The sequence below is a fragment of the Oxyura jamaicensis genome, chromosome 23, assembly GCF_011077185.1.
Source record: "Oxyura jamaicensis isolate SHBP4307 breed ruddy duck chromosome 23, BPBGC_Ojam_1.0, whole genome shotgun sequence".
NCBI classification, from domain to species: Eukaryota; Metazoa; Chordata; class Aves; order Anseriformes; family Anatidae; genus Oxyura; species Oxyura jamaicensis.
In genome coordinates this window covers 2,469,639-2,496,392 of record NC_048915.1, presented here as the reverse complement: position 1 = coordinate 2,496,392, position 26,754 = coordinate 2,469,639, and the positions used below count along the sequence as shown (strand labels likewise).

The following is a 26,754-nucleotide window of genomic DNA, read 5'->3' as shown; positions in this document are numbered from 1 at the left end:
TAGTTTTCAAGTGTGCTCAGTGCTTCCTGCAAATGTGATTTCATCTTCTGCTTTCCTCTTCAGCTGCTTGTGCTTGGTGCCTACCACAACAGATCTGCAGCTGGCGTACCGGCGGCTATTCTGCTGTGCTTGGAGGAAAGGTGAATTTTACCTAGCGAAGCAGAGGAAGGAGATTTGGGAACACTCGAGCAGCTGATAGCACACAGGATGAGAGCAGGCTGCCCTCCACGATGTCTGCACTGACATTCACAAGGAGTTAAGCAGGGCTTATGGGGTGGCTGGTTGGTGGGCTGGTTCTGTGTTGAGCAGACTTTTTCACATGAAGAAGTCCAGAGATGAGTAAGAGTTCAACTTTGTTTATTCCAGATTTATTTTGGAGTGTAAAATGTATTGTAAACAACTTTCTTCATAGAAAAGTATGTGCGTGAAGCCTGTTCTGATTTATTTTTTCTGTTGTTCAGATTTAGCCCAAAGTGGTCCTAGTTTTCCCCAAATGTTACTGCTTTTAAAAATAAGCCCAACATGTAATTTCACTCACTGTATGCCTTGTGCTTGTCACGCAGAACAATAGCCACAGCAGAACATTAGCTCTGAACGGCCACCCTGAATCTGAGCTAGCAGTGCTTCCAGTGCAGAGTCGGAGCAAGAACCCTTAACCCTGAACAACGCAAACGGATCTGGGATTCCTCTCTTGGTCTGGACCCCCCCAGTTCCCTTTACTGGGTGCCTGGAACACGAGCTTGCTTTGTTCATCCTTCCTGCCCATTGTGTGGGGTGTGATGAGGGGGAGATCAGAGGCATTCTTTTCTCATGATGAGGCTGAATCTCTCTTTTTGTTGATTTCGTAGTGCATGGCGGAGCAACTGCAGCTCCCTCCTGGGACCAAGCTCAACCCATCAGGCTTCCTTTCTCCTGACATCTCTGCTGACCTTCATTTCACTCTTAACTGCTCTGTCAACTCGACAACCCCGGCGTGTTCCCTGACCTTGCAGCATCACTGCAGAAATCTCTGAGAGTGACCGGGAGCTCTGTTGGTGGTGGACTGGCAGCACCAAGGCTTAGAAGCGTGTGAGTGTTCCTCAGAGGTCAGATTTTGGATCCATCTGTTGCTCATTTTGTCCCAATTAACTGCTGAGATCAGCTAAGGTCCCACCCAACGTGATAAGGCTTAGAACTGCAGAATACTCCTGGAATATACCTAAAAGGAGCCAGTCTGCTCATGCAGAGTGATAGCAAGTCACTGCTCCCTGCTGGTGTCACCCTGAGGCGTGCTGGGGGTGCTTGTCCACCTCTCCTCCCTCAGTCATCTTCCCTGGTAGTTAGGTTCTGCCTCACCCTTCCCTCTGCAGCCTACTGTGACACAAAGAAGAGGTCTTCTCGACCTTCCCAAGTGTTTCTGTGTCCTTCCTTGCCCTCTGCTCTCATGTTGCATTCTCCTCTCCTCAGGAAGGCAGCTCCCAGCCAGCCGTGCTTTGTCTCCGTTTGAAAAGGGTCATGCAGAGCTCCAGCAGTGCCAGGGGATGTCTCCAGTGCTCTTATTCCCATCACAGAAGTGGCTGAAGGTTATTTGTATTTCTTTTCACCTTATTTCTCCTGAAATTTTTCTTACAAAGGTTCCTTGTTTTGCAGAATAGACACTATCCACCTCTTCAGCCACTCTCTTGGCCATCTCTTCTATTTCCATAATGTGAGCCCTCCTGTCCTGAAACCCTCCTTAGCAATGGTCAGGGTGCCTAAAAAAGACCTGGACTTGTGATTTCTGTTGTCAAGTGTCATGGAAAGAGAGGGTGTGACAGGTAACTCTTGGCGTGGCCCCTCCAGGAGTGCAGAGCCAGCTAGCAACAAAGTGAGGATGGAACTTTAATCTCCAGGAATGGCTTTGGTAAGAAAGAGGAAAACCTATTGTGTTTAAGTTTTTGTTTTTGTCTAAAGATTGCAAAGCATTTTATTTTGATAGCACTTCACTGTTTTGCATATATGGGAATCTGGGGCACAAAGGAAAATTATTTGACTTATCAGGGGCCAGGTGATGGCTGCTTTAGGGAGGTTAGCCTACGAAGCAAGCCAGAGTCTACCACTATTTCTGTGCCAGGTCCATGAATCCTATTTGTGTGAAAGATGTGAATCACGCTGAAGCATTCACACTCCACAGATCTAATCAGAGCTGTCCCAAGGCTAAGGGCTAAGTGCATCAGCGAGTGTTGGAGCTGAGTAAAAACGTTAAAGAGGAAGATAGGTGGGTGGTTGTTTCTCTTGTGTGTTTTCCTCTAGCCAGACCCAGCCTTGTGTGATCTCCTTGATTCTTGTGGGTGAGTCTTGTCTTACACTGCTGTACATGAAAGGAGATCTGGATCCCGTACTGTACTGCTGAACAGTCTCCAGGACTGGCAGTCCAGCACGTTTATAAGCCTCCTGCCTATAATTACCTGTCAGGGATAACATTATCCACACTGTATGGTTTGGAAGAGATCTCTTGAATGTGTTGTAGTTCCTTCACTGAACACCCACCTCCTGAGCTGTGCAGATCCTAGCCTTGGGGCTTTTCCAGTATCCCACAATATCTTTGCCCTCTTTGGTCCACGTAGAAGTTCAGGAGCAAGTGAACTCTGAGCACATCACCTTGGCTCTGTCTGAAACCAATATTTGGGACCTGTGGGACAAACTGGACAGCGGGAGCTCAGTCTTTTCCTGTTTTGTTGGCTGTGTGGAAAGGAAACCTTTATCCATCTACCACGGCAGGCTTTGCATGGCTGGCTAGATGCATCTGCGGACCGGGAAATCGCATTCCTCTAACGCATCGAGGGCGGCTGGTTGGTGCCAGAAGCAGGATGCTGGGTTTATCAGGCCACTGATCAACAATCCCTGTGTTCCCCAGCCTGACTGATCAGTGAAATCTTTTGTCTGATCTCAGCATTGCTTTTAGCAGCTGGCTCTGGGGAAAAGGGAGGAACGGCCTCCTGCAGAGCCGGGCCCTACAAAGCAGCCTGTGTGGGACGGAGGGTCCCCTGCCCGAAGGGGTGTGTGTGTGTGTGTGCACGCGTGCAGCGAGGGGAGCACTTCTGGCAAGCACTGAGCTTGTCCAAATAAACAAAGGCTAAAAACAGCCCGTCCTCAGCCTCTTGAGAAACCCTGCAGCAGATGTTGCCAGTGACTGTAGGCCCTTGTTGGGAATCCCATGGATAATCACTGACAGCAGGGAAACACATGGCAGCGTACGGCAAGGCAGAGAGGGCCCTCTTTGTTCGCTGAAATCACTGGAATATCTGTCTTGTCAGGGCTGGTGAAAAAGCACTGCCTGGTTCAGGCTCCAAGCGGGGAGCGAGCGGAGCTGCCTTCGCTCTTGGCTCGCTCGGACGCTTGCTGTGTGGCCCCGAGCAAGTTGCCTCTTTCCTCTGTGGTTCCTCCTGTTGCACTCTGAGGTCAGTGGCAGAAAGCTGCTTCCCCAGGGGGGGAATTGTGGCCAAGCTTTTAAACTTTGCAAGGTGCTTTGTGGTGGGAAGGCACCATGTGCACAGTTGGTAAATGTTCAGTACTGGCATACCATTTACAAGGGGTTCAAAAGAGGAGAAGGGGCTGAGAAGTCCAGCTGAAAGGCCAGCTTGTTACAAGGCAGATTGTTTTGCCACCAGTGAAAATGAGAAATGAAGCAAGGAGAAAAAGAGGCCGACTGGGTACGATGAACGATCAGACTGGAACAAGCTTGTACTCTCTTCCATGAAATGCTTTTCCCTCTTTTTGCTGCACGGTGAGTTCGGCATTTTGGCTCTGCTACTCAGTGATCTGTGTTTCCCCCTGGGTCTGTGTGCAATAACCACACCGGTCCCGTTACACCTGAACACCACGTAGCAGCCTGGTCGGTGACAAGCACTTCTAACCATTGTCTGAAATGATGTTTTTCGGGCCGGGGGCATCCCAGAGACACAGCAAAACCTTTTGTGTGAGAGATGAGAGAGAAAGCAGATGTGAATCGGTGTGTTAGTGGAAACTTCTTACAGAGGGGCGTCCACAAAGAAGGATGCATCGTCGACAGGTGCTGCTATGAAAATACACAGCTGCACATATGGGCCTCAGAAACACAACAAGCTGGCACCAGCACCTTTCTCAAAACAGGCTTCTTTCTTCTGCTTCATTTTTTATTCCTTCTTGATGCTTTTCCAGCCTCCCTCACAGGAGCTTATAATCTGTCTACTTTATCATTTATCATGCCTTCTAGTCTCAGACTCGCTGCAACTCACATCCCTCCGAATGGAGCAGTAGCAGATTGTTCCCATCTGATCCCATTCCTGCTAATGCTGAGAAGTTATAATCGAGATAAAAACTCACATGAGTGGTAAACACGCCAAGAAGCACCAAAAGGAGAGCGTGTGGGGCTAAGGTGAAAAGACAGGACTGTTTTGTGTGGTTGGCAATCAAGCTAGGAGGGCATTTACTGCTTTTGGACAGCGCATTGGGAGCTTGGATGTGGCCATTTCATGTTTTTTTGGAAAGCCTGGCAGCTCCCTTTAGCTGGGTGGTGCTGGTCACAGAAATCCATCGGTTAGAGACGTGGGGTTAGTGCAATGGGAACTAGGCACCTTGGGAGTGGAAGGTCAAATAGCTGCTGCTTTGCTAAATACCTTGGAGAAGACAAGGGAACTGTAGGAAAGTGACCGATTCTGCAGAAAATCCTTTTCTTCTCTGACTTCTCACACAAGTTTTTATTGATCAGATCTGAATGACTTCGGTAGTGCAAATAGGCTCCCGCAGTTCTTAAGCACTTTAGAAAGCCTCAGCGGTGCCTGCTTGTAAACTCTATTCATACAGAAGTGCATCAGCTAACAGCCCTTTCTGGTTCTCCCACAACCCAAACTTTCTTCTCATAAAGGAGGAACAGGAGCCGATTATCTCCTTACCTGCTGTGGTCATGTTACACCACAGATCAGTCAATTCAAGCAAGTTATTCTTTATTCACATTAACCAAACCCACAACTGGCCCACAAAACCTAGAATATGTTTTTTTTTTCTGCTAGATCCCCTGCTGTCCTGGTTGTCCCAGTGACTGCTTAGAAACTTTTCTGGTGGGGCGCTGGGGTGGAGAGATACCACTCCAGTGCAACCCGCGTTTTGAAATATCTTGGCTCTCGTTTTCCTCGGAAGGTTATAAATACTGTTCCCAGGACAAACATTCTCCATGTCTGAGAGCTAATGAGCCAAACAGCTGCTCTGAGGCTATCCACCTCTGACACCAGTAAACACTAAGCCATGTGAAAAAGATTTTAACATGCCCAGACGCTCTGATATAAGAGGTTGTGTGTGTGTCTAGAACGCAGCTTTCTTGCCACATCCATTTTGCACCTTCAAAGCAAAAAGCCCTTTGCTGAGCATCTTTGACACCTGTAACTGTCAGAACAAACCCGGCACAGAGCGTAATCTCTGACACCGGTGCAAATCCAGCTGTTTTCAATAAAGCGCACTATGTTTACGGAAGGAAGAGAGCATACAGTGTCACAAACATCTCTCTTAGGAAAGTATGCGCTTTTTGGAAGGGGCCATCTGAAATGTGCCCCATGCAGACGGGATTCACCGATATCCTCTGGCTGTCTGAGCAGCTTCAGGTCCAAAGCACCAGTAAATCCACTTTAACTGGCTGACTAAACTGGGCTTATGGCTGCTTTGCACCACCAGAACAATGAAAGGTGTCCTGGCTCACGCTGACACATCTGAGCTAAAGCATAAAAGAATTTGTAAACAGGATCTGGGAAGCGTTTGAAGAATCAAATAACTTTGTCTGTAAATTTATATCAACACAACACAAATGTCCAGGACTCGCTTCAGAAGTGACATAAACAGGAGACCTAACCATATGTCAAACCCCAATTGGTCAGAAAAAACATGCAGGTGATGTTACAGGCTATCTTGAAGTCCTGAGGAGCTGGAGTGTGCAAATGTGAACATTTTGTGTGGAAATCTCTGCTTCTTAGCCATCCAGGATCACCGGGCCTTTCTCGCAAGACTTCTTCCCATTAAGTGCTTTCCATCTCCCAGATTCCAGCCAGTGGTAAACCTGGGCCACTGAAACTCAGCTAAAAGGCAGTTGCATCTAATTGTACATAACCAGATCCAGGAGAGCAAGAGCTTTGTTATCGGGTGGATCTCAAAACTACATCTGATTCTGCTTTCAGCAGTAGCTGCATAAGTCTAGAAGAAGCTCCTTTGACTCTGCCTGAACTCCTGGCACCAGTGGGAGCAGCAACAGTTGTATTCAAGGGCACCGATTCCTGATCCGGGGCTGTGGGAACCATTCTTTTTGCCTCATGCCTGAGTCATGTTGACTTAAACCCAGATGGCTGTTCAGTTCAGGCGATGTCAAGGCAAAGTTGTGAACGGGACCTTTTCATTCATGTTCCCAGTAAGCATGTATCTTCTTAAAATGAAAAAAAAAAAAAAAAAACTAGGTCAGTTGAGCACATTAGTTTTGTCTTTCTCGTTCTGGGCTTTAAAAAATGTCCCAGTTGCTTAAGTGAAAATTGCTGTGACTTAGAGAAATGCGTCCCAAGGCTCCTCGTTTCTTTGTCTGCCTGTCATTAATCATTGTAAAAGTCTTTCTCTAAGAAATGTAATTGGTCAGTTTGCTTTTAGTGACTCGGGGTTGGATGCTGATCTTAGTTCCTCTGCCTGCATCTGGCGTTAGTCTGGTGAAGTAAGTGGAGTGACTCAGGATTTATAGCTGTGTAAATGGGAGCAGAGGCGATCATCTGAAACCTACTTGGTTCTTTAGCATCTGGAGATCATCATATATTTATTAAAAAAACAAAACAAAACAAAACAGAAAACAAACATCTAGTGATAACTGCTCTTTGAATCCCAGTCATGACATTCTTTCTGACAGGGAGATGGGGTAAGGGTGGGAAGAGAACAAAAGCAGTGGGGGGGTAAAGGAATTAAGAAATCTGGCCTTCATATGCTCATAGACATGGGCAGGATACATTCCCTTTTGGGTTTTCCCTGCTCCTGACCCCTTGGATTCAAGGGAATTGCTTCTGATTTACACCCATTTGAGTGGAACAGAATCATTCCCTTTTCTTCAGCAAAACAAACATTTGTTACTTGGAAAAAAAAAAAAACAGAGGAATCTTAAAATGTGACCCACAGCTGAGCGGAAATTCTCAGTAACGCAAGAATTTGGGTTTTTCTAGTTTGTAAACAAAGAAGGAGGGAGCGTGTTGATGGATGCCATGGGGACTGCAGCGGGACAGATCGTGTGGCTGTGTAACCAGGAGTCATCCTGCCACGGGCACGGCGGTTCCAGCGAGGTGCTGCAGGTATGGGGAGGAGCAGGATGCTCCAACAGAGGAGGGCTTTGAGCTCTGGGGATGCAGAGAGCAGCTCCTCTGCTGGCTCTGAGCCCCCAGTCAGGCCACAACCTTGATCATACAGCCCCAGCTGCTAGAAGAAATTGAGATCCAGTGCTGAGCTGAAGGTAGGCAGGGGTCTAAAGATGCAGACAAATGCTTAGGATAATTTCCAAAAGCACCCTAGCAGCTCGAGTGCCAAAAGCCTTAGGGGAATTGAAGTGAGATCCTCAACTGGTGGAAACTGGTGTAGCTCCTCCCAGGGCCCACCTCTGGTCAGCTTTCTCCATGTCTAAGGTTCCCACAGCTCTCATAAATAAACTCCAAGGTCACCTATACCGAACAGTTCTGCCTTGCTTCCCCTCCGTAAATACAGCGGCGCTATTTTGAAATGCCAACTTAACCTGAGCTGAGCCGCAGAGCTCCCTGGCTCGGGAGCTGTCAGCCAGGTACGGAGAACCCAGCACAGCTTCCCTCCACCAAGAGAAAAGAAATACACATGCACATTCACACACACACTGCTTGCTTAGCACAGTCCATTAAACTCAGCATGAACTCCGGGCCCAGCCATAACCCATGATATTTATGAATATCTTCCTGTAAAAGGTGTGGAAGAAGAATACAGCTGCTGTGGAGCCCCTACCCTCCCTCCCCTTCGCTCGTATCTCACACATGTAATCTCAGCACTGTTCCACGTAGCTGGGGCTGGCAGAGCAGGGTCAGCTCCTGGCTGCTTCTCCATTCTGTGTAGGAAAGGAGAGGACAGGAGAAATGCTTTTGCCTTCCATCCCATGGCCTGGGAAAGGCCCAAAGCCCAGTAGGACTTTCCCACTGAAGCCTGGCTCCAGCGTGGGCTGCAGCCGTGCTAGCTTCTGGCCTAGGAGGTGTTGCTGGATCTGCACAAAGCAGGGGAAGATGTGTGGCTGGACCTGCCACAGCCCCAGCAGGATGCTCTCTTTTGGAGCAGCTGCAGGAGCTGCAGCACAGAGGCTGCTGCAAGGGCTGTCCAATGCCTTCTGCATCCTTCCCTGAGAAAAGGGCAAGCATATAGCACCGAGGAAGAGTTGTTACAGCTTATCAGCCTGCACGACACAGATAGGCTTCTCCCAGTTTAGTTTTACAATATCTGTGTTAAAAGGGACTGTCCCTAGACCTGGGGGACAGAAAGGACCTGGTTCTGATCTTGTATTTAGCAGAGGCTTAACTGGTATAGGGTCTGTGCTGAGGAGGTGATGGTGCTGAAGAGATCAGGACCAGACCTGTTGTCCCCTTGTAGCTTCCTTCTGCCAGGAACTGATGGGAGATGTCGCTGGAATGTGCGAACAGGAACACCCACATTCATAAAAGAGCTCAACCACCACCAAACGAAACTATCAGCCTTTCAAGATGGGACTTGCCATACCCTGACCTCATTTAGTGGCCTCATCCCAGAGACTCCAGTGACAAGATTGTTTTAAGGTGCCTTTTCCTGCACTGCTGTGTTCTGCCTCCCAGCTACAAGGCAGCCTGCCTGTGCCAAGCACACTTAGCGTGTCCCACGCTGCTGCTTCCCTGCCACGCCAGCCACCTGCCTCAAGGGTATTCACAGGGCACAAGGGCTTCAGGAGGCAGCTCAAGGAGACAGAAAACCCTTTCAGACCATCTCCTTCCCACCCCTGCTGTGTCCCAGGTCACTTTGGAGTCATTGGCACAGATCAAGGGCTCTCCCTTTTGTCTGGTAAGTCATTGTGTGGAAGGCTTGGAACAAGCCTCTGCAGGGACGGGGTAACACTGAAGGGTCTGCTCTCTCCCCCCTCCCCCCCCCTTTTGAATGAGCTGCAAAGAGCTTCCGAACTGTCCAATTAAAATAACCCTGGGACAAAAATAGGATGAGAGAGTGCTACTTTAAAAACAAGACAATTAAGCAAAGCCTATCCCTTCCCCTTCCCGGAGGCTCCTATGGAAGTGGCAGCTTTTGAGCCAGAAATCACTGCTGGGTTGGGTATTTCTGGCATTCGAACCCAAGGCAAGTGATGACCTCCCAGTGCTGGCTCTGGAGGAGAGGCTGCACCGAGCGATGGCAGCAGATGAGACCAGGCTTGCAGGCACTGACACGTCTCCCCTCAAGGCTAATCTCGCCGTAGCCTGTGGAAGAGCAGAAATAAGATTGTGAGTGTGGGAAAGAGCTGAGCAGATGTTGGCACGAGCTGCACCAGCAGCCAGCCAAGCCTGGTGGGGGGCCGTGCAGCAAGCACCATTTCAGGCCTCAAGACGATGAAATAATAGGTTTGTTCTTGGGTTCACAGACCCAGGTCTAACAGCAGGTCCCTGAAACCTGGTGCTGACATAGCTCCATGGCCGTGGGACCCCTGGCAGGTAAGGGTTAGGCTGTCTGCCTGCTGCTAGCAGGACTCCTACCAGGGATCCTCGGGTCTCAGGTTGAAGACCAGTTGCTGCTGCTGAGACTGCACACAGCCAGTAGCTTCGCTGAGCAGGCGGTGTTTGGAGTGTAAAAGCCTTCCCGATCACAACAGTGCTGCTATAAATGTTCTTCTCTATCTCAGAACTCTTAGCTTGAGCTGCAGGATGACTGGCCATAAAGTTATGCTCAAAATGCCCAGGGAATGAATGCTGGACACATAACTTCAGAAGTTCATCCTGCAGGGAACACGGCACTTGAGCCCCAGTGCCAGCTGAAATCATTCTTGGGTGAAACCAGGGGCTAGCATAATCACTGCGGTTGTCACAGGAATGCCAGGGGTAAACTTCTGGCTTCAGTTACATCAGTGCAGCACCAAATTAACCCCATGCTTCTGTTCCTGAGGTCCCTTTGTTGCGGGTGATTTTCCTGCCACAACATTCTTCCTTTCAACTCTTATTTTAGTTCATGTGAAGGATGAAAAAGGGTCTTACGGCCTGGTCATGAGGCTGGTTCTTTGGGATTCCCTCTTGACTCAGCACTGCCTGGGTTCTTCCCTGGCCTCTTTAAGTGGTATCCCTTTGAAACCTACCTAGGGCTTAAAATAGTCTCAAATAAAAATAGTCTTCTGGATTCTGGAAGAAGCTCTTCTGCATTCTGGAAAAGCGAATAGCCCTTATGCAAGCATGGGAATTTGTCTGATTCCTTTTATTTCTCCAAACTCTGGTCACAGGATAGCAATACAGACTAAGCTGACATATTATTCTGAGAAGAATTTGAAAAGCTGGAAATAATTTTGTTTCCTTTGTTCTAGGAAAGGGATCCACATGGCCCTGCCAGCCCTCCTTGTTCGGGGCAGAAGGAACGGGTCGCGAGGCTTGCTAGCATTCGAGCTGCGTCCTGGCCCTTGATATTTCCTCTGAAAGAAGATGAGCACAGCAGAGGAGGAACTTCACCAGTCAAAGGGGATTGCACAGGGACAGCATGTTTCAGTGTTTTAGCAGAAGGGCAATGGCATGGGTGAGTCTGTACAGTCGGTTATTTATTTCCCCACGTGGAACATCAGGGACAAATAGAGCTCTGACGGTTAATGCCAGAATTGAGAACATTTCTGTGGTTTTTGAAGGTGTTGAGTGCCAAGTGGCCAAGAGCTGCCCTGGCAGGAAGACTTTTTTCCTTACCTCCTTGAAACACAGCCAGGCTCCATAGTTTTCATTTTTCCTATCCCCCTTTTTTTGAGGTCAGGAAACTTTGGGCTCAAAATTTTAATAATTTTAGAATCCCCAATAACTGTTTTTTAACAAAGCCTCTTGACCTAACAGATTGGCCTATCTCTGCCAGGCAGGTCATTAATTTCCAGTCTAATGCACCAGGGAGAACATTGTGAAATGACTGCATAAAGAAGCATTAGAGTAAAGATGATTTGGGGCTATTTGCCTGGCAAAGAAATTGAACTAGCTACGGCTTTTCTTTTACCTGACTCATGACTGTATTGCGAGGGTCAGATTGGGAAAACAAGTGAACATTATTCACCTACAGCCTGCTTTCAGACCCATCTCTGCACCTCTGATGCCAGAATGACATCATGCTTCTGAGGGTGAAACAATTTAAACTATAGAGATGAAAATTACTGGTTTCAATGACTTCCTTAAAAAAAACAAAACAGCAACAACAACAGACTGGGGCTTTGTAAAACTGTTTTGAAAGTGGCTGTTGCTGCATCTCTGGTGTTAAATGGTAAAACCTCCGAGTAGTCTATCAGAGTGGCTGTTTTACCAGCAACAGTGTTTTAAAGGCTGTGGCAAAAGCCATACTGCATAAAAAGGCTCCGAACTTAAAGTGCTTTAAGCAGGTTTGTAACAGTAATGCTGTTGTGCCTGGACATAAAAGGGTACGAAAAATGCAGCATTTGTAGGCAGAACTAACAGCGTTTCACTGCTAGCTGATAAAACTGTCACCTCTAAATACACCAAGGGGGATTCTAACATTACACGAGTTTCTGGGGAAGGAGCTAGGGGGCAATTGTTTGGGACAGGGGGCTAGGGGAGGGGGGAAGCAGCAGGTTGTGCTGCGAAGCAGCAGGCATCGTGGAGGCAGAGCGGAGGGTGAGCACTGCACGGCGCCGACTGCTCCCATCAGAGTTCCACTGGATGCCTCGTGCAGGTTGCAGCCTGCTGAAAAACGTCATCTTCCTCAGCTTGTGTAAGTTCAGGCTGTATGAAGGTGGTGACGGCTGCAAACACAGCCTCTTTCCTTATCATTTTTGGCAAAATTATGCCATTTTTTATAACAAGTCTATTCGTGGAGCTTGGACTTGTGTCTTTTTTAAACATTTGTGATAAGAAATTTCTAAAAAATCTACTAGTGAGAAAACAAATGGAAAAAAAATAGACCACAGCTGTGACAGACCAGCCTCAAGGATGTGTGACTGTAAGGAAAGTAAAGAATTAAGAACGTGTAAGTGAAAGTCTGACACCGCAAGTCACAAATTATTTTGCATCACTGTTTTTGTGTCAGCGTATAACTTAGAGCAGGCTCTGCAGATCTTTGGAGGAAGATCAAGTTCTGTAATTAGCAGGGAAATAGTTGGCTTAGAGCTAATTGAAAGGTGTCTGCATTCCGAGGCTAACACTCCCTTCAGCTGAGAGAAGTCTCTGCCTCTCTCGAGGTGTGAGACTTGTGTTAACGCTGGCTCACGATTACAGCCCCAAGGGGGCTGGAAAGCTAATCAGACTTGGTGCTGGGATTCATTTGTGCCATGCAGGAACAGGCCGGGGGGAGCCCTGCCTGGCCTGAACCTGCGGACCCCACTTACTGGGGGGTTGCAGGCCCGGTGATTAATGGAGTAGCCAAAAAATAGAGACCTCTCTTTAGCACCCTCTCTTTCATAAGCTCTGTCATCGTGAGCAAGTCCTTTTGTGCCCCATCTGTGGAAGGCCAGTGAGGACCAGATGCTATAAAGGACGGAGTGCTTCAGGGGTGTGCACCAGTGATGTCCTCTAGATCAGAAGGTCTCCTTAAATGAGCCTACCCAAGTCTGCCTTAACTATACCCTCCCTCCCTGCATTTTTCCTTCAGGATAATTAAGCATGCAGTAAGTTAAGAAGTGGAAAAACCCCAGGAAGCATCTATTTCACAGGTGGGTGCAGCTGACTCTTTCCTCCTGGGGCCTTTTCCTCCTGCGGATCTGTGCAAGCCAAAAGCCTGGGCACAAATGCTCCTGGCCATGGCCGTGGTTCACAACTTTCCCAATTTCCCAGGCAGCAGGGGTCTCAGAAGTCTGCTTTTCTTGGTGGACCGTTGGCCGGGTTCGGGGGCCTTGGGGCACTGCCTGCATGAGCACACCGTGGTGCTGAGCGTGTCCTGGGGCCCACGCTGCCTCCGGGTGTGGGGCTGCAGCGTGCCCAGGTCGGGCAGCGAGGCTGCAGCAGGGCTGCCTGTCCGACCGGGCTCCACGGGGCTCCAGGGCCTGGCTGTGCACAAACTTCTGCCCTCCTGGATGAAGGGAGGTGTTCTCTGCTCACAGCTGTAGCTAACAAAAGCTTCACCCCTTCTGTAGCCAGGATCCTTCAAGGAAAATAAAACATGGTGATGTTTGGGAAAGGTGGTTTTTTGCCATGTTTACAGCAGGTTGCAGCCGGCTGGGGGCACACAAGCTGGGCAGAGGAGCCCTCGTTGCAGGATCTTGAGCGTTATTTGCATTATTTGGGTGAAATCCTCCTGCCTGGGTTGTGCAAGAAGCCGGGTCAGCTAGCTGTGGTGGTCCTCGCTGGCCTGGGAGCGTCCCAGCTGGCTGTGTCCTGGGTCGGGGCGAAAGGCCAGATTTCTCACAAGAACAGAAACAGGGCAAAAGGGAGGGAGAGGAATGTCAAGTGCTCCAATTCAAACCCAAGGCCTGCTTTTCTTTTCTTTCTCAAAGCTCAGTGTTGTGGTATGGCTGTGGGATGACTTCTCCTTGCAGTTACGTCCTTAGAGGTGGTGACTTTCTTACTCTTCACCTGTTCTGGAACAGGTGAGCAGCATGGTCTGGGTAACGGTGTTATGTGTTGATCCGTGGGGTTCGGTGTCGTTCCTGGTAGCCCCCCTGGGTGCCCTTGGTTCTGTGCTCCGTGGTAAGCTGCAGAAGTGGCTCTTTGCCTCCTGCTGGGATCAGGCTCCGGGGGGGCTTTTTGTCTGGCAAGCTCTGTACCTAAGCACTGTCTCTTTCCAAACTTGTGATGCCAAGGGGAATTTTATATATTTACTTCCTTTATAAGGACATCAAGAAGCACTCCACCCAAGTTTTGCATCCCTCGACAGGCTTTCATTTCACAGTAAATCCTCAAATACAAAGGAGTGTTCCTCCATCGGTGTGGATCACATTTTGCTTGGACCGGCCAGCCATGTGAATAGAAACCGCCCTGGAAGGAGCAGTCCTGAGAGCCACCAGCGTGTCCCATGGGTGACTGAAGGGCTGGGAGGCAGGGGACAGTCCTGGCAGACTGGGTGAGCAAAACCCCTGTGTGTTTGCCTTATTTTTATTCTTTAAGGTTATGTGATGTTTAGCAATTATCTAAATGTCATCTTCTTTAATTACTGTGAATTCAGGAGAGTCGCTGGCTGGGCAGGGTGAGTGAACCCAGAGTGTAACAAGGTGAATTAAACACCCAGTATTCTTTGCTCGGGGCAGATTTTAAGCAGGGTTGACATCTTCATCCCTTCACCTGAAACAGCTCATGCAAAAAGAAGAGCTGGAAATCGGTGTTCGCTTGCGTGTTTTCTCCCTTTGATCATTCGGAGTCACACAGCCCTCGTGTTCTTCTCCTGGCAGGTGACGTCCTCGCTGGGGTGAGCAGTTCAGCTGCTAGCACCAGGGTGAGCTTGGGTTGTCCCAGTGCCCTAAGAAAGGATCGGGCCACGAGCACAGGATGCTCTCAGGGATCTCCAGCTAACATTGTCCATGTCCTGCTCCTCCCTGACCTTTTTTTCAGCTTATAGTAAAAAAAGTGCCTGGGTGTTAGACTTGGTCTGGGCTCTGAGAGGCATCGTGGGCTTCTCCATCCCCAGAAATCCTCATTTGGAGGGTTCTGGCACAGCGCCTGGCACTTTGCAGTGAAGAGCCTGGGGTGAGGTGTTGGTTCTGTAACCCTCTAAAGGACCACGGGTGTCCAGGCGCTCGTCTCTGAGCAGGGACGGGCACAGCAGGCTGGCAATGGCAGAGCGAAGGTGGCTTAAAGGCGGAGCAGGATTGCGGCTCAGGACTGTTCGCTTACGTTACTGTCCTGGGAAAGTGAGAGCAGGCAGGTGGATGATGATGAGTGGCTTGGTAATGGTGTTTTATAATCAAATTATTCTTTATTTTTGTTGTAGGTTGGAAACTTAATCTGCCGTTGTAGTGCTGGTCCAGTGCTGAGTATTCTCCGCAAAGCTCCTGACAGGTGAGTAAGTATTATGGTTTTGCTTGAACAGTTCATTCGAGGTCATGCAGTGGGTTTATGTCAGAAGCAGAATTTGGAAAATCCCAGCTCAAGGTGAAACTTGTTTCTTGGGCGAGGAGCGATATATGAATCGATCTATGCATTAAGCACTGTCCTTTCAAAAACGCTCAAAACACTTTCAAATGCCCCGTACGGTTTGGATTCAGCTGTGGTTAATGTTCTTGCCGTGTGAGATGAGAACAGAGGTGTGTAGCACTTTATCCCTGTCTTATTTACGAGCTGTGGGAGAACATCTTGCAAAATGTGAGCAGCTAATTTTAGGCGGCAACATAATTTAAGGTGCCAAGCCTTCCAAAAACGGAAGGAATGTATGTCCAGCCAGACAGCCTTTAGCTCCGAGCTGCTCTAGGGCACTGGACATTTCTGCACCCCCAGGACATTAAATCTCCTGTGTGCAGACATAATCTTTAGTTGTGACATGAGAGGTAGCTGTTAGGGAGGTGATTGTGAAATCCCTCGTCTTACGGAAGAGGAAAAGGAGGTGCACCCGAGGTGCTTTGCACCGTGCTAATGCTTTCCAGCCCCAAATCCCCGGGAGCTTTCCAAGTGTTAATTAATTAAGAGTCAGAGTTGTCTGATTTCAGCACTGGACAAACAGCAGCATAGGGAGTGGGGAAGCTGAGCTGATTTGCAGAGAGACATAAAGGGACTGGAATAAAATGCAGGGCTTGACTGCCAGCTAACGTGCCCTATACTTGGAGGGGGGGAAGAAGGAGGCTGGATGTATAGGACCTGCTACACACTCCCTGTAGTTTTCTTTGTCTTCTGTCCTACTTCCCAGCACACTCTGCTTGGACGTGGTAGGGACCCTATGGCACAGCACGTTCTGTGTATGCTCCTGCCCTCTGCTTTATGTTGGCCCACAGTAAGGTAATACACTGTTCTGACATCACTTCTGCCCTGGGGAGGTCCCTGAGCCAAAGGCACAACTCCATCTTTTAAGGCCACTCTGTGCGCGGTGCGAGGATCACTGTCCGGTACCCAACCTGCTCCGTCCTGTCCCAGGCCAGCGAGGACTAAGAGTGCCCTCTGCTGCACTCCTTCTCCTCGTCTTTTCATGGCAGCGTTCTGCTTGCTATTTGAGAATAAACAAACCAACTGTTTAGTACACAAAGCAGCTCTTTCATATTCTAAAGGTCTTTTTGTGCAGGTGGTGCAGAAGCCAGGTTCTGTATTTCAGCAGCAAACAGAAAAGAGCATGCCCTGAGATAAGACCGTGTGCTATCCTACCCCGCATCAGTCCTGAGGCGCAAATAAAGTGCTACAGGGAACTGCTGTCCTTTATCAACAACCTTCACCCCGTAGCTTTTCATTGCCTCGTAAAACAAACTGCTCCTCGCTGCGGGAGTCCAGACATCTGTCTTCATGGCCATGAAGCTTTCATTTCTTGGAGCTGGTGGCTGCAAGCGCTGGTGATGCGCAGTCAGATGTGGTACCTACTTGCTGCTAACAGTGCTGAACTTTCCATCTCTCCCTCCTGTTCAAAGGAAATGCGAGCCTTAAAGCTGTCCTTATTCAAGTTCCCAGCTCTCATAGCCAAAAAAGAATGGATGTAAGTAGGAGAAGGAGGGGGGGAGCTCAAGAAAGCTGTCCCAGGCTTCATACTTTTGGAGTTAGAGGGATAAATTAAAAAATAATAATCCTGCTTTTACTGGGATGTGATTTACCCATGCGGAAAGTAACCGATCTGCAGGCTCCGCCGGCAGCCCCGTAACTGCCAGGGCCACAGGAATCTGCTCGTGTTCCCTGGAATTTGGACATTTTTTGTTGCACCCATTTCGGGTTGCTTTCCAGATTGTCACTCAAGTGCAGGGCACGCCCCCTCCAGGAGGCTATTTAAAGAGAAGCTGATGTGCAACTTTCTCCAAAGAGAGACGAAAAACTCCAAAGGAGAAGGGAGTGAGAGCGAGCGAGTCGGCCGGCAGCCCGAATCCCCTCCCTTGACTCGGGATGTCCGGCAGCGTGGGGACGGTGACCTGGACCCTGTTCCTCCTCCTCCTCGCACCAGGCTGGGTACGTATTGCCCTGCAGCCTCTCCGTTTGCTCTCTGGGCATTGCAGCTTCTTGCTTTGATGCATGCGAGCGCTTCAGGCTGAGTCCCCCTCCGCAGCTGCCACCTGCCTCCGGAGGTTTCCCGGAGCGTGCCTGGTCGCAGGGCAGCGCAGACGCGCCGCGCAACTCAATCACGCTCGGGGCTGCGCCGTGCGTAACGCCCGGCATCTCGGGATCTCTGAGCTCCTGGAAATGTGGATGGGTTTTGTTTCATTTCACTCCTGGCAGCTAGAAGCCAGCCCTGGTTTACGAGAGGGAAGAATTGAACAGAGAGGTGAAATCGCTGGGTTTACAGCACTGCAAGGAATAGCCTCATCGCAGTTTCTTACCATCATCATCCTCCCCCAGCTGCCACTGAATCTACCCATTTGTCCCTGAAAACAGTGATCCGAGGAGGAAATCAGACTGCAGCCTCTCCAGGGCAGGGTTTGTGTCTGCTTTTTGTGTAAAAGTGCTTGCACAGAGCAGCTGACTCTGCTTACGACGTTTGTGTGCTACTACAGTGCCGGTAATAGCAGGAACATTGCCGCAGTCATTAATGTCCTCGTTAGCATGAGATCTAAATTGCAGTAAGGGCCTTTCGGAGTGGGGAAGAAGTCAGGTTCACAGGCAGAGCCGCTGCTTTGCCAGGCTGGTTGTGCTGATAGCTGCCATAACGTCTGGCTGATAAGCTCTGATTGCTCCTGGCAGCGCTCAGCGACGTGCCAGCCCCTGTCCTACTGGGAGAGGTGTCCTGGGCACCTGGCACAGCTGAGATCTGAGGGTAATTTCTGCTGTTTAGGGTTGTTGTCTTGTTTCTTGCACTGGCAGCATCGTGCCAGCCGTATAAACACGAGCAGCGGATCGTGTGGCTGCATCATCACTGATCAGGGATGCTGTCACTTGCCCTAAACCTGCTGCCTTGGAAATGGGGCTTTCGGCTTTCTTCCATTCCAGGCTTTGAGGGTGATGTCTAGTAGACAGAACGAGGGAAGGAGAGCTGTTCCTCCTGGATCTGCCTCTCGGGGTGTTCAGAGGTGAGAGCAGAACCAGGGTGCCGGCAGTTAGGTTTGGCTCAGCCTGGGCAAGTCTCCGTGCCTCCGCTCTCTGCCCGTGACACCGGCGTCGTGGTTCTCACCCCTGGGAAGGTGCCTCGAGCCCTGGGGTGCAGGGAAGGCAGGTGTTATCCCTGATGACTGGGTGTTTGCACTATGTGAATAGCTGTGCTTTGACTGCTTGTTCTATACCTTGAAGTGTGAAAGAGAACCAATGATGTGTTTATTGCATTACTTCTACCTCGCAGTGTTAACCCCTGGCTCCCAAGGTGCTTTTCAAGCTGCCAGCTCAGCTTCGGAACGCCGCTTCCCAGCCCTTCGAAGGCAGTCGTGAGCCCAAATTTTAGAAATGCACACCTTCACCAGGGTGTAGGGGAGAGGTTTTAGGTGAATGTGAAGCAGGAGGCACGTTCTCACCTCTTTTACTCCCAGGTAGCTGGGTTCAGCCCACAGGGCAGGCAGAAGCTCGTCCTGACTCAGCTGAGCGGACGGGACCTGGGAGGAGCAGTGGGAACCCACGGAGCACGGACACGGGATTTCTCTGGCCAGGATGAGTTTACTCCCACCGGGGCTTGACCATCGCTCAGGGTCCCGTGAGCGGCGGGTTCACACGTGGGGTTTGAGATCAACAGGAGAGCTGCCAGCAAAGCCAGGAGCAGCGAGTCCATATTCTGGGCTTTAGCCCTAACTCCACAGCCTTGGTCTGCAATCCTGGTTCCACTGCTCTTGAAGTTCCCAGAAATATATTCTTAACAGAAACAAGATCGAGGCTACTGGGAATGTGAAATTAGTGGTGGTAAGAGTGCGGTTTTAGGGACAGACCCTTCTGCAGAGGGGAATGAAATGTCAGGTCTTTAGGTTGAATCCCTCCGCACCCAGGTGCTGGGTTAACAGTTGGACTTGATGATCCTGGAGGCCTTTTCCAACCTGAATGATTCCACGATTCCATGAAATGTTGGTCTTCGGGCTGGTAGCAGAGCCCAAATGTGAGTGCTTGCGGTTCTTTGGGAGCGTTTGGGTGGTTTCCACGCAGCATTGAAACGACTCCTTGAAGCAGCCCTTGAAAATAATACGGGCTGGAGAGTGCTCCGTGGAAATGCAACACAATCCATCATTTAGGCTCCTTGAAATTGCTGTGAAAGCAAATTAAGTAACGGAGAACTCTAGGAAGTTGATTCAACGTTGACTTTCTACCAGCTGCTCCCAGCTCGAGAAGTTCCCCTCGCCAGCCAGTTATTCAGCGCTCGCAGCCGGGAGCGCACGAGCCAAAAAAGATTTCAGCTCATTCTCTGCTCTCCTGGGCCCGTGAGAGGAGCGGGAGTTATAAATAGCACAAACTGACTTTGCTCAGCAATAAAACAAGCAAACAGGAGTCCCAACGCACCCCGAGGCCAGGTGGATGGGGTGAGGAAAACAGGCCCAGCTGAGCTGGCCGGTAGGAAAATCCCTAAATAATGAAAAAAGCCCCGCAAATGTGGCCCAAATGGGCCTTTTAAGCTGTGCTTTGGTGCCCAGGTGGGGGAAATGAGGCACAGAAGAGGTAGGGGTGCAGTCAGCCAGCAGGTCTCTGATCCTTTGGGGGTCTGAGCCCAGATGTCCTTGTGCTGAGAGTGCCCTAATGTAAGGAGGAAGCCAAGCTGCTTGCAAGCAGAAGGTAAGGCCAGGTGGGCTGGCTTCTTTGGGTGACCTCTCAGAGGAAATAAACAGCACCAACAGTGATTAATGAAGGCGAGAAAGAAAACTCGGTTGGGTTTAATCCCATGGGACTCTGTGTTGTCCTGAAAGAGGTTGTTTTGCTTTGGCTTTCAGTAGGAGAGATATTTTGAGAGTGTTTCTTTCTATGGCCTGTGGCTGACATCGCGCTGGAAAATGCTTGTTGTCGTCGTTTTTTTTTAGTGCACGAATTGCATCTGAATATAGGCCCCGTGTGAGGAATGCTTTGCCTCTCTGATGATCTCATGTGCCCCCCACCCCCTCATTCATGGTTAAATAACGCATCCTCTTGGCAGCCCCGGCAGCCGCATACACGAAGAACAGTAGGAAAGCAGTTCTGTATTTTTAGCGTCTTTTAAATGCACTTCAGCAGCTGGGGAGGGCTCCAGATGACGTGCCAGCTCGCAGCGAGTGGTCCGAGGACTGCAGTCGGAGAACAGCTGGGCTGCAGGCAGGAGAGGCTTAGTTCCAAAATACTTCGCACCAGGAGTTTTCAAGAGTTGTGCTGCTTCCCTCTGAGCAGGGTAAGGCTCTGGGAGGTCTTGTGAGCGGAGATTTTGGCTGATCCCTTTCCTGTGCCACACCGTGGCGGTTGTTGCAGAAGTGTGAAGCAGTTGGCATCTCCTGCCCCGTGTCATCTCAAGTCAGAACAGCTCCTTTGGGCAGCAAACAGCTGGAAAAGCTTTACCACTGGTACGGGTGACAAACAATATCCAAGGAAGCTGTCTCGCAGGCAAGGGCTGGGTAGGGCATAACAAGTGCAAGCAGAGCTGTAGCGAGATGGTTTTCTGCCTCCTGGCCTTTGGTTTGGTTTGCAGCCCCCCTTTGGGCAAGGCTTTTCTCATCTTTGGGCTGGATCTACTGGTGCTACTGCAGAGCGATGGGTTGTGTAAGGGCTGTGTGAGAATTGCTCGCTGCTCGTGCTTGCTCTTTTATCGCTTCCAAGGCAGCGGGGGGCTGAGCCGCGCGTGGGACTCCAAGCTACCACTTGCCCCGTTTGTCCTGGCCCTGCTCCCCAGAGGCGTCTTTTTTTTCCTTGAGCTCCAGGTGAGTCAGGGATGAGAAAAAGGTCGGCCTCCTGCACCCTCGGGAGCTGCATGTGCTGGCTGCACCCCGGGGCGCCCTGGTGGAGGACGAAGCTGTTCTGCCCTCCCCGCTGCCGGGGGCTGCAGAGGCGAGGGGGTGGCCGTGCTCGGAGCAGCTTTGTGTTTTGCATTTCTCTGCCTGGCTGGCTTGTGGGAGACTCACTCTCTCCATGGCTTGTCTGCCCTCCAGGTAGAACCGCAGGCCTGCACGTACCCATGCCAGTGTCCCTCGCAGCCTCTGCAGTGCCCTGCTGGCACCAGCCACGTGTTGGATGCCTGCGGTTGCTGCAAGGTGTGTGCCAGGCAGCTTGGCGAGCTCTGTTCCCTTCAGAAGCCCTGTGATCATCACAAGGGACTCTACTGCGACTTCTCCAAAATCCACAGAGGCAGCGGGATCTGCTTAGGTGAGAGATGTTCGTTCTGTTGTTGTGCAGTTTTCCCGTGGCCCCTGCGCCCCCCCCAGAAAGCTCCCGGCGCTCAGCGTTTCCCGCAGCGTTGGGGATTCAGCCAGCGTCACGTTGTGAGACCTGTGCCAGTCCTGCGAGCCAGCAGCTCCACCGATACGCACACAGACGACTTCCTTCTGCAACAAAGGCTGTTTCCAAAGGCACTGCCGGGGGCTTGGGGCTCTCCTCTGTCCCTGGGACGTGATGGGAGAGCCTCTAACCCCGTAGTGCCTGTGGGTAAATACCAGCCAGCTGGGCTTTTATTGGGAAGTGCTGCTGCTTGTAAAATCTCACCCAAAATCCCACTGCCTTGCGCTGGAGGTTGGCATTTGGCACTCGGCTGCCTACGTGCAGGAGGCGTAACACGTTTCTGGCTGTAGCACCTGGGTGGAAATAGCTGAGCAGGTCATTTGTAAAACGGAGTCAGGTGGAACCTGAGAGCCACCGAGCCAGGTAAACACAGACCGGTTTTCTCCGAGTTAATCCTGGTGCCTCTCCTCAGCGTGGAAGGAATTGTTGCTCCGGTTGTTCAGGAGCTATTTTTAAAGCATGCAGAAATGTATTTTGGTACAGAAGGAAGAAATGTATTCTGTCAGTCTCCTGTTCTTCGTTAAAAACAAGACTTACCTGCCCGTCTCTGCCAGGTGCTGACTTTTATTTTTTTTTAATTAAACCTTTAAAAAAGAGTCAGAGACACCCAAGGCAGGAAGGTCGGTGTGAGCGCTTTGGGAAGTGTTTGGCCACGGCACGTGGCTTCTGTGGAAGTGCTCGGACATCAACCTGAGGCGGGGAGCTGGGAGTTCTGGGGGAACCGCACTGCCTGGCAGTGCCAGGGTCACGTACAATCATTCCTTTTTACCCTAATTAATGAGTATAACTATAACGAAGGTGTTTTCTCCTTCCTTTTGAGATGGTTCGGTAAGTTATGTTTCATCTCCTCCCCAGGTTTTTGTGATCCTTAGAAGCCACGTGAGCTTCCTTGTGCTTTCTGTAGGCGTTGGTGCACCTAAGAGCCGATGACTGAAGCTCGATGCGGCCAAGTCCCGGCTCTGTGCTCTGTACAAAATCAGACCTGAAGGTCACAACGGTCTTCCCTGCCTCTAAATGAGAAATCAAGGTTCTCATGGCAAAAATTCCATGTGAATACAGAGCAGGATATCTCCCTAAATTGGACCGAGGATCTGGGACGTGTCCGTGGGTGATATTTTTGTGACGTGCACGCTGCTCTCTTGGGAGACGGGGAACTTTGGAGGCAGCGAAGGCAGGCGAAAAAGAAAATTACTGAATATTTGGTCAGTGCCCACGCAGTACGGACGGAGCACCTCACGTACAGCAGGGGGAAGAGCTCCTCTGCAGGGACCTTGGGGTGTCAGAGGGGCAGAGGAGATCCCTGCGCACCCCTGGGGGGGGAGCCCAGAGGGCGGCCTGGGTGGGTGCAAGGCGCTCGCCTGAGCTCTGCCACATTTCCTGCAGAAAAGGGGAAAAGTCTCCGTGGTGCGTGGGCGTGGGGAGCGTCAGTGGTGCCAAACGGAGCTGGTGAAGAGCAAAGAGCCCCCTCCGTCCACTGCTGCAACCCCTTTTGGCGCTTGACTGCGTTGGGTCAACGGGAAGGCGAGGTCGCCGTAGGGTAGGAAGAGGCATGACGGAACGAGTGGGTTTAGAAAACATCATAAAATCCCCGAGCAGGCCTCCACGCGTTGGCTGGGGAGCGAAAGGCGTCAGCGGCTCCTCGGGGAGTGAGAGGGCTCGGGCTAAAGAAGTGAGGGAGGGCTTAAAAAGAAGTCTGAACGGCCCCGCAGAGGGAAAGTGGACGGCTTCCACTCCGATGGAAAAAGTGAGGGGGTTGCAACTTCTCAGTAAGAGCACAGGAGTATTTTTATACCAATGGCACCGAAAAGAGCCGTGAGTTGAGATCCAGCGCTGGTGAGAAACGAGGCAGTAGCAAACCAGGAGGATTTGGGTCCCTTTGAGGACGAGGAGGGATGGAAAGAGGCTCATTGTTTGGGCCAAACACTTGGTCGGAGACAACGTTCTGTTCCACGGGCAAGCAGGACTAAGGGGAAAATAGATCAGGTTTCCTGGTAAGCCTCCTCAAGCGGCCAAGAATCCTTCATTTTGGTAACTTCCCAGTAAATGTTTGCATGGACTTTTTTTTTAGGGGTCAGAACTGTAGAAAGCAGCAGCTGACTGTCCAAAAGCAGGATTTCTGTCCTGTGAGCAGCTTCTGGGATTTCAACATTTCATTTCAGACTGAAGACAAAAAAAAAAAAAAAAAAAAAAAAAAACATTAAAAAATACCAAAACTTTCCGTGAATTATTTAGGATACTTGTTTGGCCGTGCCAGAACTTTCTAATTTGGTTATATCAAAACGTTTCATCTTGATATTTTTAGTATCTAAAATAATTACCCAAGGAAAACATTTCCCACGGTGGATGCTGTCCAGTAAGTATTTTGGTTTAGACACGAGCTATTGTACGAGCATAAAGGAAATCTTTGGTATCAAGTTGGAACGCTTCGGTTGTTTCTCATTGGAAACATTCACAAACTTGGTCTGTGCCTGTGAAGCTTTCAATCAAAGCAGGATTTTCTGCTGGAAAGCTTCTACTGGAAGACTTTGGGCTAATGCAAATGGAAGAACCCGGGAGCGCCGCTCACACCCGCGGGCTGAGGATGGCTCCTGCGTGTACGCTGTCGGCGTGTTTCCTTTTTTGCTCGTTTAAGTTTTATCGGGAAGGAGTGAAAAACTCAGAGGAGGGCTGGCGGGGAGAGGTCTGATCAGAGGGAACAGAGAGAAAGAGGAAAACTGTGGCAGGAAGGAAGGCCATCAGGGGAGCCAGAAAGGGCATAAACTCAGCGTGCTGCTTTCCTTTGGTGTCAGGGGGAGAACGGCTCTTAGGAGAAGCCCGTTGCCTTTTGGGCTCTTGAGACAGCTCGGAGCAGAGCTGCTGGCTCCAGTGCCGTGGGGAGGGTCTGCACGTGGGGCTTGCCCCTCGCCAGCAGCCCCTTAACCCCGGGGGCAGAGGCCGTGCTGCCAGCCCCTACCACCAGCTCAGCTTCTCCTCTTCCTCCCCTTCCTCCAGCTCACGAGGGTGCGACGTGCGACCTGCTGGGCAAGATCTACCACAACGGGGAGAGCTTCCAGCCCACCTGCAAGCTGCAGTGCATCTGCATGGACGGCGCCATCGGCTGCATCCCGCTGTGCTCCGACGACCTGCGGCTGCCGTCCCCCGAGTGCCCCAACCCCCGGCGGGTGAAGTTTCGCAATAAATGCTGCGAGGAGTGGGTCTGCGAGGAGGGCAGCGAGGAAAACCGCTTCGAAACAGCCATGGCAGGTGAGAGATGGGCTGGTGTGGCAGGGGCAGGAGCGGTTTGCTGGGGGATAGAGGCAGAGCCGAGCTGCCTTCACTCGTGTCTTGCTTACAGCTGGTGGCAACTGCTCGCTTTGTGCCAGGGGATGAGCTGGCTCCTACTGCTGCCAGGCATCTGCTGGGGACGCGTGGCTCCTGTAGCAGCCTGGCATGAGCGTCTTGCAGCACCTAGAGCAGCAGAGGGCAAGTCAGGCCTCAGAGGAGCCGTAAGATGGCAGGACTGAACCAACCTCCCTGGACACTGCCCACCCAGTTAGCTTTGCCTGTTCCAGGCTGAGGGACGGTGGCGCAGCCTTCTGGCTGTGTGGCTGTGTTGTGGGAACGACGTGTGGAACTCCAGAGCTGCTGAGACCTTAATGGCACCGAGGGGAGGCTCACACGCCCCCCGATACTGCAGCAGAACTGGCTGCCATCAGACTGGGGTAGGAGCTGTCCCTGTGCTCGCCTCTGTGCTCCTTCTGCCAAGAGCTGAGCGCATCGTGGGGTGGGTCAGTGCCAGCTGCTCACCTTTGCTACTGTCCCTGAAGAGCTAGACCAAGCTGGGAGCAGCCACGGTCCTCTGCCCGGCTGTGTGCCACGCTTTGCCCCAAGCCCTGAGCCTTGCCTTATGTCTCTTCCTCTTGGCTCAGTTTTCAGGGAGGATCCAGCACGCAAGCCGGAGCCGAACAACGTGCAGGAGAACTGCTTGGTGCAGACCACCGAGTGGAGCGCCTGCTCCAAGAGCTGCGGCATGGGCATCTCTGCGCGGGTCACCACCAACAACCCCCAGTGCCGCCTGGAGAAGGAGACCCGGCTCTGCATGGTCCGGCCCTGCGACTTCTCCACGGAGAAGACCAAGGTACCGTCCCGGGGAGCGGGGACACGACACCGGGAGTGCCAGGGAGACCTGGTTAGCTGCTTGTAAAGCAAAAACCTGTCTCCTGGAGTTTGCTCCACTGTCTCTGTGCCTTCCTGCCCAGAGACGGACAGAGCACAGGGCTGGGTGGGCGTTTTGTCACGTTCCAGTTAGCCCATTTGTTGCTGCTCTCTCTCCCTAGAAGGGGAAGAAGTGCGTGCGGACCCCGAAGCCACGCCAGAGCCTCCACTTTGAGTTTTCGGGCTGCACCAGCACCCGTTCCTACCGGCCCAAGTTCTGCGGCAGCTGCACGGACGGCCGCTGCTGCACCCCGTACGTCACCAGCACCGTGGAGGTGGAGTTCCGCTGCCCCGAGGGGGACTTCTTCCAGAGGAAGATGATGTTCATCAAGATGTGCTCCTGCCACTACGACTGCCCCCGAGACAACGACATCTTCCTGGCCACGTACCACCGGAGGATGATCGGAGACCACGTCAAGACGGAGCGGCAGTAGCCCCCTGCGTGCCAGATCCACGGGCCGAGGTGTCAAGAGGGCTCTGCAGCGCTTTCGTGGCTGTGTCCCGGGACATCGCAGCCTCTTCCCCCTCTGTGAGGGGAAACAGCCCCTCCTGGCCCAAGCTGCCGACCTGCAGCCCGTGGTTGCGTGAAGGTCAGCGAGGGAACTGGAAACAGGCTCGAGCTGCAGGCTTGATCCATGTTCCCACAGATGAGACGGGAGAGTGGATCAAAGCCACATGGCTCCAGCCTGTCTCCAGCTGAGAGCACGCTGGGTACGATTCCCCGTGGCCGCTGGCCTGCCAAAACCGTGGCAAACCCAGAGAATGAGACGGGGGAAGTCCGGGAGGCCTGAGCTAGCGCAGGGCTCTGCAGCCTCTTTTCCAGCAGAGCGGGGCTCTGGTGGGTGTGGATGCAAAGCATCTTGGTGAGGAAAGTGGTCCTGGCCCCATGCTGAGCTCCTGCTGAGCCTTTCATTTATTTTTGGCTAATTGGACC

General features: G+C 51.2%; 1 protein-coding gene across 1 annotated transcript; it reads left to right on the top strand.

Moving 5' to 3' along the window:
• The first annotated feature begins 1,621 nt into the window (after nucleotides 1–1,621).
• Nucleotides 1,622–26,351, top strand: LOC118177672 (CCN family member 2-like). The gene is made up of 8 exons (XM_035345626.1): nucleotides 1,622–1,882; nucleotides 10,544–10,749; nucleotides 15,079–15,146; nucleotides 17,077–17,219; nucleotides 21,281–21,494; nucleotides 24,618–24,869; nucleotides 25,535–25,743; nucleotides 25,943–26,351. Exons 4-8 carry the CDS (start codon nucleotides 17,157–17,159, stop codon nucleotides 26,252–26,254), a joined length of 1,050 nt encoding a protein of 349 aa, XP_035201517.1. The 5' UTR covers nucleotides 1,622–1,882; nucleotides 10,544–10,749; nucleotides 15,079–15,146; nucleotides 17,077–17,156; the 3' UTR covers nucleotides 26,255–26,351.
• The last annotated feature ends 403 nt before the right edge of the window (nucleotides 26,352–26,754 follow it).